At 46.8% G+C, this 19671-nt stretch overlaps 1 protein-coding gene across 2 annotated transcripts in view; it reads left to right on the top strand.

Annotated features, from left to right (window-relative positions):
- The first annotated feature begins 1247 nt into the window (after positions 1 to 1247).
- Positions 1248 to 19671, top strand: part of RAB11FIP4 (RAB11 family interacting protein 4) — a 91724-nt gene continuing 73300 nt past the window's right edge. Inside the window, exon 1 of one of the 2 annotated variants that reach the window (XM_085240243.1) lies at positions 1248 to 1564. In XM_085240243.1, coding sequence (XP_085096369.1) covers positions 1430 to 1564 — 135 coding nt within the window. In that variant the 5' untranslated portion in view covers positions 1248 to 1429. The remainder of the gene's footprint in view (positions 1565 to 19671) is intronic. The other variant, XM_085240241.1, reaches the window with a different exon arrangement.

The raw sequence follows: 19671 nt of genomic DNA, 5'->3' as shown, positions 1-19671 counted from the left end.
CTTTTAGAGCTGTTTCGTCCTGTCTGGATGGGGCAGGAAAGCAGAACTTTAGAAAGCTTTATTTAGAGCTGGAAGGGTCGACTTAGTGAGCAGTTCATACACTGCGTGCGCTGTGGGTGAGTCTGCTTAGGGAAGTACATGGGCTGGGGTGCCCACGGGCATTACAGCTGTTAGACGATTTGCAAAATAGCGGCCTTTGTTTTAACAAATGCGGGCTATTTGCAGAAGTTCAGGTGCTTTCAAGCACCCTTAAAGCTTTCAGGAGACTGCTAGGTGCTGCTGCGTGTTATAATCAGAGGCAAACAGAAGATCTCACTGCAGGCAGTCGGGAGAAGTTAGCAGGTGCTGTCCGCTCCCTAAGAAGGCAGCGTGGTGGCTCTTAATGAACACGGTGCGATTTTTTCGTACCAATCGCAGTAACTGCGGCCCCGAAGCTGCAGCTCAGTGTCTGACCGCTGGGGGGCGCGAGCGGACCTGCGGGTACCGCGGGGCGCCGGTCCGTGCGCCGCGGCTGGAAGCGGCGTTTGGCGCTGGGAGCTCAGCGGGGGCTTGGCGTGAAACTGCGGAAGATGAACGGAGCGTGTGGTCGTCTTTTAGGTACATCCCGCATTGCGATGACGCTACGGCTGCGAGCGACAGCTAAAGGCGGAGAAAACTTCCTTACCTCCTGAGTAACGGTGATAAGGTTTCAGGCAGGATAGGAATAGAAATAAGCTTGGTTTTCCTGCCTGTTACTTAGTAGAAGATGTAACTGATGAGAAGTAGTAGTGATAAAATTATTCCTTTTATAATTAAAGACCAGAGTGCATCTGTTACCTTGCTAATCAGAGTTACAGTTGCTGATGGGAAGCAGGATTTGGCTCAGGGTGCGGCTGGAGGTGACGTGCTGTCACTGTGCTGGAACGCAGCCCGAACTGCAGCCCGTGTCCAGCCCTGCGGATCCTTAAACGCTCTTTCTGACACCGATTTAGTAAATAAGTGGAAGTGACATTGATGGAAGGGTAGCTGACTGTACCGAAATGCCGACACTCGCCGCCGGTGCCGTTCGATGCTCCGTAACCCTGGAGCCGTTTCTTCCCGCCGCCTCGCGGTCCCGCTCCGCCCGGCGCGCGCTCCCTCGGCCGCCGCTCGCGCCCGGCGCGCACCTGCCGCTCCGCCGCTCTTTCCGCAGCGCCCCCTGGCGGCCGCCCGCCTCCCGCCGCCCCTCCCTCTCCATCCCCGGGCTCTGCCCTATTGTTCTCCCTTCTCTCGCTCCCTCCCTCCGCCCGGAGCTCTCGTTCCTCCCCGGCTCTCCTCCTTCCTTCCCTCCCTCTCTTCTCCCGCGCTCGCCGTCCCCTCCCGCCCCGCTCCTCGGAGCTGATGTCACGCGCCCGCTGAAGGCGATGATGGCTGCTGCGGCCGCGCCGCCGGCCTCCAGCTAACGGCCGCGATGGAGCCGGCCGGCCTGCTGCGGTTCCTGCGGAAGCTCAAGGAGGTTTTCGACGTGTGCGACGAGGATGCGGACGGCTTCATCCGGGTGGAGCACTTCATCGCCCTGGGGCTGCAGTTCGGCCAAGGCGATGAGGTGAGCGGGACGCCCCTCGACGCGGCTCGGTCCTCCCCGACCCCCGCGGAGCCCTCGGCCGGTCCCGGAGCCGCCACCCCGCGATGCGGGGTCGGGCGGGGCCCCCTCCCGGGGGTCCTGGAGCCCCTCCGGTCCCCCCAGCCCTCGTCGGATCCCGGTCGCAGCTCGGGCTTTCCCGCCCGGCTCCGGTACGGCCGCTCCGTCGGTGGCTCCGCTGTAAATCCGCGGAACGGGATCCGGACCCGTCGAGGTGCCGACACGCCTCGGGTTCGAAACAGTTCCCAGTTTGTAACAAAGGGCCGTAAACGCTTTCCCTAAAAAGCCTCGCGGACGTCGCGCTGAGCGGCTGCTGCCGCTGCTCCGCTCGGCCGGCAGCGCTGCGCGGATCGGAGCGGCGCGGTGCGGGCGCTCTGCTGGCGGCCGAACGCGGCTGCTGAGCGGGGACGGCAGACCGAAGGTTGATTGCCTGCACGGAGCCACAGGTCCGCTAAACGGCTGCTGAATGAGAAGCCTTACTTTGTTTTATCCACCAAAACGAGGCGAGGGGGGGGGGGGGGGGGGATTGAATAATAGCAGAGAGCTGCGATTTGTGGGTTTATTTGCCTCTGGATAAGTTGTATGCTTTTACATAAACGAATAGAACTATTTCTAAACCCTTGTTGCCAGATGCGTTGTGTTAGAATTGCTCCGTCTGCTGCTGTGTTGGTTTGGAGGCAGATCGCTGGCAGCACAGAGGAAGGTCAGTCCCACAGGCTGTCGCAGAACGGCTCAGATTGTAACGATCCGTTTTGGTCTTGGAAATAAATGTGTGAGGCTGAGGGACAAGCAGGTTCTGCAGGATTCGGGTGGTCCCGAAGGCCTGAGGTGAATCGGAGAGTATTGGGAGGAGAATATTTAAATGAAACAAAGAAAAGAGTGAAACTGATAATCTCAACAGAGATGGCAGTAGAAAAGCATCAGTTGTCAGTGGTGACATCCTGCAGGTCTCAGGGGAGGCTGCGTAGCCTAAAGAGACACTGCTGGAGCACGCTGTGCTTTAACGCATCGGGATGTATTTACTGCCACTGAAAATCAGTTGTGCATTTGAGGATGTTGCACTTCTTGGGCACAGTACGCCTTGTCTCCTTTGGCATTCAGAAGAAACCTTTCACTGGTATCACTGGAAGATCGGCTCGGCTGACCTGGGGCTGTTATTCGCTCCTTCTATGAACATAATTCTGGCCACAGAAGGGCCCTGTTTTGTAGCACTGTGGCCTGAATAATTCTGACTCTTAGCAATGGTCACATCTCTGTCCTTTAAGCTGTGCCAACCTGATACAGACAGTTTTCCATGTCTCTACCTTCCCAAACCCTCCAAAGTTTGCAGTCTATAAATTCTCAGTGCCCACTTCCCTGCGGCTCGTGGCTCAGGCATTCAGCCTTTGTCTTTTCTTTATCTTTCCATGCCCTTTTTACTTCTTACTTTTTATTCTGGATGTGTGTGCAGGCAACGTGCTGAAATTTATTATTCTTGAAAGATCTACAGCTCTCTGAAAACTGCCCTAAGGCAAAACATTGCAGCAAGGTAGCAACTTTCTGTACAAGTAAAGGGACTCATACCTGCTTGGTCAAAATAACGAATTTTAGAATTTCTAATTTTTTTATTATTATTTTTTTAATATTTTACTTCAGAGGCCTTCACCTCTAATAGCGTGATGCTTTTTTTTTTCTTTTCTCTTTTAACAGCACAGCATTGCTGCTGTTCCCCCTCACAGCAATCCTTGTGCTTGCAGTCACTGAGCCCAGCACAGCAGAGCCCGAGCAGCTGTTCAGGCAAAGTGCTCCAACTGTGGAAGCACTCCTAGCAAGTTTGCTTTTATGCTGCAATATTTTGTTGTTGTTACTGTTTTTAGCACCCGACCAGCTCTAAGTGGTTCTGGCTGTTTTCCTGCTGTTGCTGTGCAGAGCTGTGGCCATCCCACATGTCCAGGACTCGGTCCTTAGCAGTGCCTGCAGGCGCAGCACCGGCCTTCAGCTGAGCCCCTTTGAACATGGAATAGAAGCAAACCCCTGACCTACACAGCTGGTGTTTCAGTTGGATTAAGAGAGGGCTAGGCCATGTTAATTTGGCCATGAGCAAAATCATCTCTCTGTGGTGCCTGAACTATCAGCATGTTACCAACATAGCTGTTGAGCCCTGCTTGCCCGTAGAAACAGCTGTGAAACTTCTCACCCTTCTCAGCAATTCAGTTAGCATTCTGGTCTTATTCTCCTCATCTGACTGTAAGCATCTGACTCCTGCATGGTCATTAATGAGCAATTGAACACTCTGAGGTAACAGGTCCCAAGGATGAAATTAATCCTTCAGAGGTGTTTCTTTCTCTCTCCTGACAACAGAAACTCCGAGTGTGAGACGTTTTGGTTCAGTGCTTAAAAGTAACAGCCTTGGGCCTTCCTATTGAATGGTCTGTGTGTGGAAGGATCTGCAGAGAGATGCGCAGGGCTGTTTCCAAAGCAGTGTGGCTGGGTGGTGTACACACGAGCTGAAGAAACACTTCGCGTAACGTTGAAAGATGCCAGGAGTCTTTTGCCATCTGGTTCCCTCTCGCTGGGTCGCACTCACAGCTGATGTCTGGAAGCTCTGAGTGACACGTTCAGCAAGCCCCGGTCTGGCAGAGGATTGTGTGAATGTGTATTTCAGGGTAGTGCCAGCTGATGTTTCGTTATGCCAGACTCTATTTAAGCTCTACATTCAGTTTTCTGCAACAAGTGAAACATGCTGAACATGTGGACTATTCCTTTTTGAGAGTTGGAGTCATCCTTGGAGGTGTGCAAACTGTGTGGATGCTGGGACAGTAACCTCATCGTGGTGAGATCAGCAAATGCTTATTGACTTGAGAGGGAAGCTGAGCAGGTAATAAAGTCTGTTAGCCAAAATCAATTATTCTGGTGATTGGACAGTAATGTACTTGAGGTCAGTGGTTTTCTAGTAGCGTAGAACAGAAGTAGCTGAAAACAAGTTGACATTTTGTGTGGATAGATGAAACTTCTTGGCCAAAAGAAGCTACTGAAATAAGGAGACCTCAGTTACCATGTTCAGTTGCTTCCATCTAATGAGTATCACCATCCTGGGCTGACAGCAAAGGCATCAGCCTTGCATGGTACCCGGCTAGCAGGCAGAGGCTGCTGGCTGAGTTTGCACTGACAGTCCTGGCAGACACCAAAAGCTCCATTCCAACTTGCCCAGGGACACGTGCAGAGCCCTGCCCTGAGCACCCCCCCCCCCCCCCCCCCCCCCATGCAAACATCCATGAGAAAAAAGGCTTTGGCACTGAGACATTAAAATGTAAGTGTTACAGAGTGTTCCTGCCATTCTCTGAATGAAGGCAGAATGGAGTTATGACTTTTCTTCTCTGATATTCCTGGAAATAATTACTGAAAGTGCAGATCAGCTTGCCTAGATGCCACAGGATGCAAAGAGCTCTCCTGTGTGACAGTGTTCTCTGAATAACAGCAAAGCTGCCGCACATACAGACTCCTTAAAAATCTGTTTACCAATAACCCAGATACTTCATATCATTCTGAGTTACTTGGAAAATATGTAGTTATGGAACGATGCAATGGGGTATTTGGCTTATGGATTAATCCTGTTGCTGTAGTTTGATTAATTCAATGCAGACTCTCAGAGCAGTATGGTTAAAATAGCCTTTTGGATTTCCAAACAGCTGACAGAGCTAACTTAGCACATGCTCTTAATCAAACGTCTTCTGAGGCGCCGTTATGAAGAGGAAGCTGTAGGTTTGCTGTGCACTCAGGAGTTTGATTTGTTATGTAATATGTTTGCATTTCAAAGGTATTGCTGTGTGATTTTTTTCTCTCCTTTTCTGCCATCCTCCTCCCCACACCTCATTCACTCCGCGCTGTTGAGCTGTAAAATTGCTGTGCTTTGTCTGCGACATGTCTGCCGGATCTCTAGAAATTTACTCTTGCACATCCAAGGGATGGTTTGGAGTTTCTAACACACACTGATTTTCTTCCTGTATAGCGATTAAGCTTTGAAAAGTGAGTCATATGCAATTGCTGCAAGGAGGGGTAAATGTGGGAGGGGGGAGATGCAGTGCCACGCTGCCCTGGGAGTGATCCCAACTCGGAGCTTTTGGTGCTTGCTGATCTGTTACCTGCAGTTTTGCACCATCGACTCAGGCACTGCAGCAATGCTTTTATAGCAACATAGTGGGGAAGAAATCATTTGCCTTATAATGTTTGGATACATAAACGTGATTTTTTTTTTTTTTTTTATTGTTAGTTTACAATATCATTTCCTGCTCATTTTTTCTACAAATGTTTTGCAGTCCCAGAGCGTGGCTTTGTAATATAGCTGAATTGAATTGGGCTGCCTGTTCGGGAGCTGGGAATAGATTCTGAGAGTTCCTCAGGTCTGCAGTGCTGTGTCTCAGACTGAGGGACCTGTATGGCAGCTGGTGAGCAGCCAGCTGTATGTGGGGCTCCTTGTGGGGCAGTGATAAGAAGGTGAACGGTCAAGGAAGCATCAGGCTCTCCTTCTATGGTACTGAAATACGTGGTTTTACAGCAGCACTGCCAGTGTAAACAAAGCAATCTGTAATAAGTTTCAGCTCCTTCCTACTCAAGCTGCAACTAAAGGGCCTTGCTTTAAGAGAAGGCGAGTGGTTCCTTATGGCCACGGGTGTTGCCATCACATTCTGTGTGCAGTTGAAACCAAAGCCAGCAGCTCTTTCCTCAGCCCTGCATCCTGTTCAGCATCGAGTTGTGTTCTGCTCCAGCAGGAGTGACCAGAATGAGCTGTGGGGGCAAAACAGACTGCAGGAGGGACAATGACTGCACAGCACATGGGCCTGGAAGAAGTACACTGGAAGAAGTGCTGTTCGGACTGCAGAGCTGCTGTCGTGTTTACTTTGGGGTTAGCATTGCAGTTTTTGATTTGTTTCTTCATTAAGTGGAAAGCTTAGAGATGGCTGAGACTTCCTCTGTTTGGTTTCCTGAAGTCAGGAGTGCAGGTGGTGGGATTGCTATGGAGCAGATGTGTTGTCAGCTTAGAAGGAACAAGAGGTATCAACCAACCCCGCTTCTCTCTTCAGAATGGTCTCAGTTTTTAAAGTATCTACACTGGGATGCTCAAATACATCTTCACAAGTGTAATGTTGCACTTATACCTGCATTACCACGCTTCTTTTTTTTGCCTCAGCTCAGGGCTGCCCCTGGGGCTGTCCCCATGGCAGGCTGTGCCATGCTGCATCCAGCAGCGAGCTCAGGGCACGGCTCAGTGCTGCAGCAGCCCTCTGTTTTAGGAGGTCTTCAGCTTGTGGCAGTGTTTGGTGATGTTCTGAGTGGGAGGACAATTTGGGGCACCTGCTGCAAGTTTGCTGACACAGCTTTCTTTGCATCTGTAATGGAAATTGTCTGAAGCAGTGATGGAGCACCTGGTGGAAGGCAGAGCCAACCCAGGGGAGCTCAGCTGCATGCAATGTACCTGGGTGACCAGAAGGGATGGAGCCAGGATCCACCCTTCCCAGCCCTCATTTAAGGGTTGGCCTTTGCTGGAGATCTCTGCTTACCTCAGGCCTTTCAAAGGTGAGTGGCTCTTTTCCTTCATTACTGCATTTGGGCTCGTTCCCATTTGCTGTAGTCAGACTTTGCCACTCTGCTATTATCAGGCTGTTTTCCATTCCATTATAACATTACAGCATCTTTTCCTGATGTGTGGGTGTACTCAATGCCTGGTTTATTGTTTTTGCAATGGGCTGAAGACATTCTGGTGTGGTCCTGATGAACCAGTCCTTCTCAATGGGATCCAGATGGCTTCTGGAATATGGGGATATTCTTTTCCAATTATACTTCTGTTGTTATGATTTAAAAAAAAAGCAAAACAAATGAGCAGATAAAACAGCTTTATCCGTATGTTTGTGTGGTATTAATAGATTTGAGAAACTGTCCCCAAATATTGATGATTTCACTGTTTTTGTAGTAAGTGATTATAGGATCAGTTGAACATATTTTACCTAATTGAACCATATGATATGTATGTTAGGATAAGTAGCTAGTAGAAGTTCGGAAAGTGAAATGCAACAGTGTAATCTGTCACCCTGAAGCAGTACAGAATCCTCAGTAAAGGCAGGAGGGCTGCATTTCTCAGTGCTGTTAGCTAGTGGGAAAAGTAGGGCTGTCATTAGGAGGCTCTTGCATGTGTGGTATTGTGTCAGAATACAATAGAGTCTGCTTGGGAAGAGAAATAAAGGCAGCAGCGTGCTCCTAAGGGAGGTGTGCTGCTAACGAAGGGAGAATGGATGTAGGAAGAGAGATGTTACTGTCATTATGGGACGACAAGCAGCATCGGTGGGCAGTTTGACCCAAGGAATCCTGATCCTATCAAAATCAGGGCTGTGACCAGTGTATGTTGTAAGGAAATAAGTGCTGACCATAGGATTTGCAGCCTTGTAGTAAAACCTGCCTTTGTTGCTGTTTCCTTTGCTGCTGCTTTATTTGCTTTTGATGTCCATCGTGCCACAGGCCAGGCACGGCCTTGTGGTCAGTGGTATGGCAGAAGTCAGGATCCTGCTGTCTACATGCCGAGCTGTTGTGGATGCTCCCCTTGTTGAGACTTCTGCTTCAGCTGCTGCTTGCTGCTGGGGATGGCCTCAGCGTGGCCCAGTGCTGCAGTGGGCACACGGTGTGCTGAAGGCTGACCTGGCCAACCAGGGATGGCCTCAGCTTCCCAGGCTGGCCTGTCTGGGCTGTGAGGGGCATGGGAGCAGATGTGCTGGAATGGGAGCAAAGCAGTTTGGCCTCATACAGAAGTTATTTTATGCATTGCACTGCTGGGTCCAGTTGTGCCTGGCAGAGAGTGCTGGTTTGCTGGATGCTGTCCAGAGGGAAGTACTGCTCTGTAAATGGAAGGACAGCCCTGAGCAGCAGCTTGGAAGCAGCGCCCTTGATTTCAGAGGCTGTTTGAAGTGCTGTGCTGAGTGAGGGCATCGATCTGGGAATTCAGGCTGAGGCAAGTGTGTAACAACACTCAGACCCTGGACTTAACTGTTCAGATGTGTGCGCAGCAACTTAAAGTACAGATGTTCTCATGGTGCAGTAATGTTTCTCAGTAGAGCCAGCAGCTTGGATAGCTTTGTAGAACACAAGGGAGTTTTGCATTTGTTGTTAGAGGGAAGTCTCAGGGAAAAAGATTGCTGAAGGGTTGCAATAGGAGCCTGATTTCATTGGTGCAGGTGGCAAGGCTGAAGATAATGCATTGGGAGTGACTCAGTGTGGTTGCCCCAGTCTAAAGAGAAATTCCAATTTAGGTTTTTTCCTTTCTTTTTTTGGCCTGACTTCAGGACTTTTCTGTCTCTTTCGTAATGAAAACACATCAGATGCTGAACCATTCCAAATGGCAAACAAAAAGTGAAAATTCAGCACAAATAATTCTTTTTTTTTTCCTTTTTCCTGTTTCATAGGGGGAAAAAAGCTTTTGATTTCTTTTACTTGTGTTGCAAGCTGAAAGAATCAATTATTTACCATGTTATGTATCGAGTACATACAGAGTCTGCAGACTGCGGGAGGGAGAGAAAATAAGCCGTTCAGTACGTCTCTCTGCTGCCTAATTGGAGCCATGTTCAGCACCCAGCCATCCTTGGTGTGGGGAAATAAAGCAGTAGGTAAAGCCTTGGAAAATGTCAAGCAGTCAAAAAGAGACTAGAAGCATGTAATCTTTGGTAAGAAATCTCATGGATTTGTGCAGGACATTGGAGCAGCTCTAAAGCAGGATGGTACAGGAGAATGTAAGATTCCAGTGTTTTCACTGCTGTGTTTGTCGTTGCCTGATCGTTCCCTCAGTCTCTGTTTTTGAGCATTTGAAGCCTCACTTCACTTGCTGCAGTTGGACATTGGTGAAACTCATGAATTTTAGATTGAAGTGTGAAGGATGAATTGCATTTTTTTGTTCTTCAATTCTCTGTAAGATTGCTTGACAATAAAGAATGGAGGTGTGGTTTGGGACACATTTTGAAAAGAGGTACAATAACATCTGTTTTGCTCTTCTCACTGAGCAGTTACAAGGCATGGAAGCTCGCACTGAGGAAAGCTGCATCTTGCCTTTTCCCCTGGGAATGATGTGCCCCTAACCAAGCACAGGCTCTTCTGCCCAGCTGGGAATGTTTGCTGGGCAGTGCTGTGCTTTTGCTCCTATCGCACAGTCCAGAGTGTCACCTGTAGAGAATGAAATGAGTTTGAACAGACTGCTGTTGGAAACTATTATTTGTGGAAGTCTAAATTTGCTTTTTGCCTCTTGCAGGCAGTGGAAAGCAGTGTATGTCATAAATAATGTATGTCAAGCATTAGGATACAACGTCTTCCTCTTACAGCTGAGACAATGGGAAGATGTAACCAGAAAAATAATTAGTGAATGACAAAACGATATTCGTCAAGGAGGACAAACTTCAGAGGGAATTAAATATCCATTGATGCACAGTTTTTAATTAGCTTTTAACAGAGCTAAGCTGTGTTGTTGCTGTGAAGTGTGGGAATCCTGCCATCCATTGGGCACACAAATGGAAGTTTGCATTGCTTGCCTACAGCTCCTGAGCCCACAAGAGCCTTTGTTTCCCTTTCCTCACTATGTAAAACTCACTGTTTTAGGAGTTTGTGTCGTTCACCAAGCAGTGGGTTTTATTCCCAAATACTGAAAAGAGTCGTTGAGTTCTGTGTCAGCCCCGGGAGGAGTGGGGATGTAATAGACACAGTAACACATCGTTCCCATGAAAGCAATTTTCCCCATTATGGGAAACTGCTGTTGTGTGCTCTGTGAGTAGTGAGGGAGTGCTCGTTCCCTCTAGGTGATGTTTTCATGGTGTCTGCTGCTTGGTACTGTACAGACCCTTGCTAAGAAGAAGATATGATTCCTGTAAAGATCTCCTCCAAGTGGGTCACTACATAGCAGATAAGGTGAGCACGGATCAGAGGCTGTAAGTGAGTGTGATGGCTGTGTGACTAAATCAGTTTGCTTGCTTGTGTGATGCTTTTACACTTTCAAAGCTTTTAATAGATCATGAATATTCAGGATCTGCCACGTGGTAGGAGACCTAAAATGGAGGTTTGGATTCCTACAGCCTGGTGCTTGCTCAGTAGTGTGGTGAGGAAGGAGAGTGTCTTGGACGGTAGGCAGCAGTGCTGCTTGATCCCTCCTTTTTCTTGGTGCTGCTAGTTGGAATGCAGTGGTGCCATACACTCACTAACTAGTGGCTGAGAAGACAGGTTTTATCATGCTGTATTACTGCTCAGAGCACATTATCCTTTTAGCACTATTTGTAGATACCAAATGGATGGGTATCAGAAGGGAACCAGAAGCCTCTCTGTGGCTTTTAGAAGTGAGTGGGAGCAGCTTCTTACTGCAGCCCTGCAGACAGAGCTGGGCTCCCCTCCTGTTTTTAAGGTAAAACACCCCGCTCTCTTGAAGCTTAGGTGTCTTCTTCAGCACACCAAAATTGCAAATGACTGCTGAGAAACTCAGTTTCCTCTTGTGTGTGGAGCTCCTTAGATGAGTCAGGTTGTGGGTTTGTCAGGGTGACTGGGCTGCACTGTGTGGATCCCTGGGTTTTCATGGTTGGGTCATGCTAGGCTTGTTGAGCAGCAAGTGGTCAGGAGATCTATTAGACCTTCCTGAGCTCTGCTGAGTGACTTGAAAGTCTGTATTAATTCCTAATGTGTTACTTTTTAAAATAACAAAAGTAGCGGGGAAGGGAAATAAAGATGCTAGAGTGAAGTTGGCCAAGTGTTTAAAATTTGTTAGCTTATTTTTGCTTGCGGTAGAGATTTCTTGCCAAAACTTTCTGTGGAATTAATTTTAAAATCTGAGTTCAAGGTAGCTGGATAAGGGAAAAGGATTTGGCAGCACAGTGCAAGCCTTTAATCAAATAGGGTCTGTGCAGCACCCTGGCAGAGTTACTGACAGAAAATGGAGAGCCAGAAACTTGGGATCACAGAGGATTTGAATCTGCAAGTGTCTGATCTGGCATTTAAGCATGTGCTTGGTTTTGAGCATCAGTGCCCTGACTTCAGCAGGCCTGCTTCAGAAAATTGTCCTGTTGGACAACTGGGAGCAGAAATAAACACGTACCCTGCAGCTGTGCTGAGTTGGGATTGGACTGCTTGGCTGCCCCACAAGGTGAGCTTCAGAATAGCAAAGCAGACTGGGGAGGGAAATTAGCTTGCTAATCCAGGTGTGCCACAGTGTGTCTTCAAGGCAGGTCTGAGTCAAAGCTTTGAGATAATGCTGCCAGACTAAATGATAATACAGCACATTCTAACAAGCTGCTTGATCTGGAGGCAGACACTATCAGAAACTGCTGCCAACAAGCAGATAAATTGGAAGCTCCAGTTACCAACAGCCCAGTGCTAGCCACAAGCCACTGACTACTTGTTTGGCATAGAACATGGAAGTATTAAGTTAGTGAAGTGAAAGATGGGAATTAACTGTGGTGTGTTTTAATGGGGGGAGGTAAGGAAAAATACCTCACTTCCACTTTATTAAGTATCTCTGAGATTTGCCTTAGTTGCAGGCATCAGTGAGAAAGCCTGCATGCAAATGCCACAAAATAAAGTATTAGAGATCTCTGATGTCAGTCTGCTTCATTTACAGCTCACAGTTATATCTGACCTTTTGAAATAACCCAGGTGCAGAAAAGGTGCTTGAATCGCACCCAAGATGAGCTTTGCATACACTTCCCTGTTTCCTGAGAGCTGTGCTCTTCATAGCCAGGAGCAATCAGTTTAATCAAAATAACCAGAAAAAGGAGAACGTGTGCAGGAAATCTTTGCTGGCTTATCCAAGTACACACATTGTCTGAATGACTTCCATAGTGAAACCTTGCAGACTTTAAGGGCAGAGACCTAAGACACGGAGCAATCTTACTGATGTCTGTGCTGCTGTTACGCATGCTAATGTGTAATGAAAGCTGCTAATTACCATTATACGTGCTCGTGCAAAATGAAAAACATATTCTAAACGTTTTCTTTTCTTTTTCTTCATGGTTTTGCTTTCTCTCAGGTCTATTTTCTATTCCTCTGTCAGCTTCTCTTTCTGTTGCTGCCTCCAGCACTACTTTGAGGCCCTTGGCAGGGCTGATTCAGGAACAGTAGTCTTTCCAGTTGTCATATTCCTTTCTGCTGTTAAATCTTTCATATCTAGTGTCCTAAAAATATGTCCTATTCCCTCTCTGTGCTAAAGACAAGTTGCAAGAATCTAAGTAAGAAAAGGAACATGGCAGTGGTATCAGAGCTGTATTTTGTATGCCAACATTTTGGGTGGGAGAAAGATGTTCTTCCTATCAGCATAGGTTTCATTAAAAAACAAACAAAAAAAGATGAAAAGAAACAAAACTAATATCTGTATGTCAAAATGCTGTAGTGATGGGTGTGATTCAGGTTAGGTAGGTTTAATCGGAGAGAAAATTGCCCCCCAGAAACTGTAATGCAGTAATTTGTCTGCTGCCCACTAATCTGGCTTGACGAAGATGATAGTAAAACGTAGTAATTAAAAAGAATCTCTCGAGCAAAGACAAATTTTGTCCTTGTCGTATGGTGAGTTTGTTGGACTGCAGGCAATGTGAGCAGCACTGTGATTTTCAGTAAAAGCAGCGGAGCTCAGTGTAAACACTGTGAGGTCTTCTCCCATCTGCCTGCTCTTGTTCCTGGAGCCCCTCTAAATTCCACGGTTGTTCCTGGTCTGACAGCCAGAGCTCCTCTAGGTGCTTTCAGCTGGAGAGGAACCACAGGATTCATTCACATGATTCATCCAGGGTTCTGCATCCTTGGGGAACTGCTTGGCATGTAAGGGATTTCAAAGAGTGCTCAGACCTTGCGATTCTGAAGTGTCAACAGCACTGTTTATCCAAATCTAAATAAATGTTTAACCACCTACACAGTATCCTCTAAGTGAGGCTTTATCTGCACACTAGATAATCTGTGTATTGGGAGCAAAAAGACACATGCAATTCCATCGGGTGGGATTACAGTCAGAGGATAAGCAATAAAATAGGTTCCTATCACTGCTTGAAGGTCTGTCAACATATTTTGACAGCATGTTGCAGCGATGCATTAGTCAGCATGAGAGTGCATGATGTGAAGGAGCTGTGTCTGTATCTGGCAGCAGCCTGGCTGAGCTACCTGTAACTCTCAGGATTCTTGTTGTGTCTTTTCCTGAGACTGACCACCTTTGGTCTTCACTGCTGAAAATCCCAAAGGCTTCATGCTCTTTTTTTTTTTTATTGGTGTAAGGGATAACAACGGAGTGAATGTCTGTCCTCTGATACTCTTGAGAACACTGGAAGTACAAATAAAGGAAAACAGGCTTCAGTGGCCCAATGGGAAACCAGGTGGGGGAAAAAAATCAGAGTTTCTCTGCTCATGTTATTGGATGAACAAATTCTGTTTTGCATTTTAGCACTTAGCTTTGTCCTTCAAGGGTGTAACTGTTCTCCATTATTCTAGCATTGGTGTAACTGTCTGAGCTGTAATGAAATTCTGATTGATGTCACTCTGAGATTGGAACAAGGCCCATAGTGTTTCTATTAGAGTAAAAGGAGCTGTACCGGTTTATGCTTAAAAACTGGGGAGCTCTGTTCCCAAAGCAGTTACGTAACACACTGAAGAAACAAGAATCAATTAATAAGCACCATTTAAAATATTAGCAGGTCTCTGGCTTGCTCCAGTGATGCAGGTACAGAGAGCTGTGTGCAAAGAGTGCCCAAACTCCCTCCCAGCTGCTGTGGGCTGCAAGGAGCCGGGGTGCAGGAGAGGGCAGTGAGCGCTAAGTGTCCTTGGGAAGCTGTAGTCACCAGTATTGGATTGGTCTTCTCCTTCCTGTGTGTCCAGAGCTTTGCTTCATTCGTGCTCTTGCTTTTCTGGAGAATTTGGGCTGCAGTGCTGGGAGAGGGAGGCTAATGACTGTCATACGAGCATCACCTCTAAAGGATATTGTCTGTGAATACTGCAGCTTACTGGCTGCACGCGGACTGCTAGGATTAAAATCAGAGTATTTCTTTGGGCTGCAGTGCGGAGTGGGAGCACTGGTGTGATCAGCTTTTTTCGTGTGTAGCAGGGAGCAGAGGCCTCTGGTAGGTATGGTCTGCCCTCGCTCCTTTTGTATTCACACTGCATTGGCAACCCAGTGCTTTAAGAATACATGGTACTTTAAGAGCTGTGTCCATCTCTTCCATTTCTGTCGCTATTTTACATCAGTTTCACGATTTATTTCTGTTGGGCACTGTTTGTGCTCAGCTTCACAGTGACCCACGCTTACAGTCTTTTTCCTCATTTCAAATCTGTACTGGTGAGTTATTTGCACAGGAGCTCAAAGGTGCTGGCTGCGTGCTATGTGCTGATTTCCAGAGCATGTTTCCTTTCTTCTTTTGGCACATCTCAAGTTTGGTCCATTCTGCTTATGCAGTGAAGTTTGTTTGTTTGTTTGTTTGTTTGTTTGTTTTAAAAAAAAGCTAAGCAGAATTTGCTTCCTCTTATTAATCAGAGCTTTATCTCAGCGTTGTCTAGTGTGTACATTTTGTCCTTTTGAAGACCAGCAGTAGCTGATGTATGGTACCGGTGTCGCTGTGTTGGCCGCAGATATCTGTCAGCGTAGCAATTGGTATGAAGTACAAGCTTATGTCTTGGGTAGGAAAAGGGAGTCTGTATTACAATATCCTAGGAGTATCTGATGGATTGTTCTGTGCAATAGTTGTGTGAAATGTGGTGTTCAGTTGCTGCCACCTGACCCTCTGGATATTCCATTCTCAGGTTCTTATGCTTCAGCCTTCACTGTTTCCTCCAAATAGCCCATGGGTTTGCAGCATCTTCCTTGTCTGTGCTATTTGTAAAAGCTGTAAAGGGCAAAACTTCCATCAGGGTTGAGCCCATACACAGACACAGCTTGCACTGCACGGCCCAGGTGATGCCTGTGAATGCTGAGTGCCACGGGCAGGCTGAGGCGAAGCCAGAAGCAGTTACCACTATTCCTGTGTTTGAACAGAGAGCACAGCATTGCTGGTGCTTGGAGGAAAGTAGAGCCCCCAGATCATTTCACTTGTGCGATGTCCTTGCTAGAGAAGAACAAGTTATGTGTACGTCAGACCCAGCAGGAGCCTTTCTGGATTGTCTTTCGTATGGGGTGACAACTAATAATTATATGAAAGAGCTTCAGGCTGCCTATGCTCTGTTATCCCAGCACAACTCTCAGTGCATTCACTAGCTGAAAAATGGCACACAAGGAGTCTGAGAAAACCTTTGATTATAGGGGAGAATTTTTTTCCTGCTTGCTTTTACCCTAACCAGCCAACTGTTAAATCTTGCATCTGCTGCAGTGCAGCGTTGGATGTTGCAGTTGTGTTTCAGCTCTGTGGCTGGAGGAGATCCTCGCACTGAGGCACACTTCTCTCTGTGCTGTGCTGCTCCATCTCCGTTTGTGAGTGTAGGATTTGGGATGCAGAGCATCTGTGTCAGCTTTAGTGTTATCTTGTGCCTCATCACCTGCCCTTACCATATCTGCCCATTTCTCAGCAATAACCTGAAGTCAATGTCAGCATTACTAAACAAAGTAGTCAAAAGCATTAGGTAAAGTCGGGGTGTTGTGTCTGCTTGCAAATCGTTCCCAGGTACTCTATAAACTGATATGATGTAACAAAATGTGCTGAGACCATTGATTTACACAGGCATAATTGCCTTCATGACCTCTCCTAGTGCTTTTCGGGAAGCCTTTTTGCACTTGTGCAACACCTGTGCAAGTATTACAGCACGCTGCAGTTACAGGGCAGTGGGTGTGGGAAGGAGTGAGGAGCAGCATTTCTGCTGGTGTGCCATGAGCTTGTGACAGGACCCTATGACTCAGACCTTAGCCTTGGTATAACAGACCAGCAGAGGAGGAAAGCTTGCACACTAGAATGTGATTTTTTCATTGGCTTCAGTAGAAAGGTTTGTTCTGGGGAAGCACGGGGCAGTGTGCAAGTGTGATTCTTCATATTTTTAAATGCAGTTTTACAGCTGATAGAGAGACCTCTAGCTAAGTAGGCTTGAAACTGAATTCCTGTTACTGACTTAGCAGCTACATATATTTGTCTTAATGGCAGGGTGATGTCCTACATCGATTCACTGACAGCTAGCTTTTGTCTTGTGTCTGAGCTCTGTTTTGGCTGATTTGTCTATCCACAGACGGACCCAAAATTCCTTCTTGCATGTCTTCTGCACATATTTAGGTCATGTTAGGCTTCCAGAAATGATCTGCCACTGAGCCATTAGGGAGTGCAGGCTTGCTAGCAGAGAAGAACTGGAACGGAGAGTTCCTTGGGAGTTGTGAGCTGCTGCCCAATCTATTGGCTGGGGCAAAGAAACAATTTCTTCTCTATTCCTCTCTTCCTGCAGGGGTTATTTTTAAAATCTCCATCTCTGAATATCACTTGTGAGAGCTGTGTTGCAGTAAATGAGAGTGCAGGCCAAATAGTTTCAAACCAGCTAGTCTTGGTGCTTTTAATGAGTTTTATATAAGACTGCATAAGGCATTTGCCCCTTGTACATCTGTGATACATGCCAGTTAGCCACTGTAGTACGGTACTGTAGTGTTGTTCCAGTGCATGCCCATAATCAAAACATTGGTTCTGTGACAGAGCTGGTAATTTGACACAACTCTCCTGAGAGCTGAGCTACTCCTTCAATAACAGAGGCTTATTTTTGAATGGCAGGAGGTGCTGGGATGAGTGAGTGTGAATGCACATGTGTACAGCATCCAGACCACTTCAGCATGGAATTAGCCTTACTAATTACTTGCCCTCCTTTCTTAATAGAAGATTTACTTAACATTTGACCTCCTTTAATGTACTCCAGCAGCCTAAGTTGGCTTTTGCTAGGAGATCAGTGTGCAGCTCGTTATTTGGGCAGAATTCCCTTTATACCATGTATGCCCATGCTGGAGCAGGGTCAGCAGCTCCTACTCAGGGTAAGCCTTGGCCTTCAAGGCAGGAGCAGTCTTCCCATCCTTGTCATTGAGTGTTTTATATGCATTGCAAGAATTCTGCTTTAGTGAGGACAACAGTATGTATGAGATCTTGAGGGACCGTTCATCACTGCAAAAAAAAACCCAAAACATAAGTGGATGGAAAACCAGCTAGGAAATGTAATACCCACATTCAGGCATCTGATCTTGTAAAAGACAAGGCCTCCTAGACAGACAGTCAGGAGAGAGAAAGAGGCTCTCAAAACTGTCAGCTTGAGATCAGAGTCTGGTTCTGGAAGGACTTATTTCTGTACAGCAGCAATAGAAAATAGTTGGAGGTACTGACTTCCTTCCATCCAAATACCCACATTCCCTGCCCTTGCTGCTCTCTTTCCTGATCCCTGTGCTCTTAAAGCTTCAGTTGCACCTTCCCTCCAGGGCAGCTTCCTGGCATTATGGACCCAGTGGTGCTCCGTGCTGTTGTCTCTCAGAAAGAAGTTGCTGGCGTTGCTCTGGTTTCGAAGGAGGAAGATCCTGGGGCAGTAAATGCCACAGCTACGTTTGCAAAATTCCATGAATGAGCAGTCAGTATATGCAGCATAAACTGTCATGAAAGGACAGCAGGGTAGGTTTTTTTGAGAATAGCATCATATTATACTCTTCTTCAAGCAGGTAATTCGAGCAGTGACAGGTTGTCTGGCCCGTCTGAGGCGCTGGCCTGCAACTCGGGCCTAGATGTGGCTGCCACAGATTCCCTTTGCTGTCAATGTATGGAGTATCCAAGCATAGAATGAGCTATCAGACCACATCTTAGTGGTGCTATGTTTGGTTTGAACGGCAGGATGAAAAACCTTGAGAGGCAGCAGCCTGTACCTGCTGTTACGCAGCTGCTCTTAAGGCTTTAGTCTGCAATTTTTGTCGTTAAATTAAAAGTCTATATAGTATAGGTATACAAGAGGGTAAAATGGAAAGCTTCTCAGAAAGCTTCCTTCTTTCAGACTTTCATCATCTCACCTTGCATTTCATACACAGAGCTTTGCTGAGCCTTATCTCTGAAAAGCAAACATCCCTGTTACTGAACTGTCTTAGGAGAGCTTGCAGATACCACGTGAAAGAAATGGTGACCCAGGAGATGCACACAAGCAACCTGTGGTTTCTTGGGGCTGGCTGGCATGCATTTAGGTGTTAGAGGTGGAAAGGCTCCTCAGATCCAACACTGCGCAGTGAAATGCAGCTGGGTGAGGGCCTTGCGCTGTAAATCTACTGTGCTTTCTGCATGCTATCACCTCTTGATTGTAACTCCTATAAGGCATCTTTATGTTGGAGAAAAATAGATACAGGCACTTTTTTTTTTTTTTTTAGCAGTTTGAGAGAAGGCAGTAGTGGCTGCTCTGAGTCTGAGAGAAAAACTGCACTGTAGAAGATCGGGCAAATGCACAGCAATCAGCTTTTGCCTATTTAGGGATTTCACAGGGGACCAATAAATTGTCAAAAGCTTTTAAACTGAAACAAAGAAGAGTCCAGGAGAGAGTGTTTGTTTTTTTTTTTTTTTTTAAAAGGGATTTAGTTAGCTTAGAAATAATGTTTTACTCTACCTGTTATACCTATAGTATCAACCAGATATAAGGATGGAGAGTATAGGATGTACTGTAACATGAAGCTCCACTGTACAGTTTCTAAGGCAGAGAAGAATATGTATTTCATATGCACACAGGCTTTACATTTCATCTACACAAGTTCTGGCTAATTGTTCCTTTTAATGTCTTTCTCAGTGTACATCAAAGGACAGTGTAGATTTGTGTCATTTTATATGGTGAGAACTTGCTCCTTTGCCGTTTTAATGATGCATTCCTACATGGAGGAATGGCTCGTGAGGTGGGAGAGGGAAGTACGAAGGGGCTTCTGAGCTATTGCAGTGCTCAGTGTTATCCTCTGGGCATCAGCAGTCCTAGCTCTGTGCTCCACCACTGCCTGCTCAGCTGTGCTTCCCTCGTCTTGACGTCAGTGCAGTCAGCTGCTGAACAGACCTGTCAGCCTCATTTCATGCTTGGTAATTATCCCATCAGGTGGTACTTGCTGCACATTCCTCTGTTTTGCTGGGGAAGGATGCTTCCTCCTAGCCACACTT

The sequence above is a fragment of the Meleagris gallopavo genome, chromosome 20, assembly GCF_905368555.1.
Source record: "Meleagris gallopavo chromosome 20, MGAL_WU_HG_1.1, whole genome shotgun sequence".
Taxonomy (NCBI): domain Eukaryota; kingdom Metazoa; phylum Chordata; class Aves; order Galliformes; family Phasianidae; genus Meleagris; species Meleagris gallopavo.
Note: the sequence above shows the minus strand (reverse complement) of the source record. Positions and strands in the feature narration are given on the sequence as shown.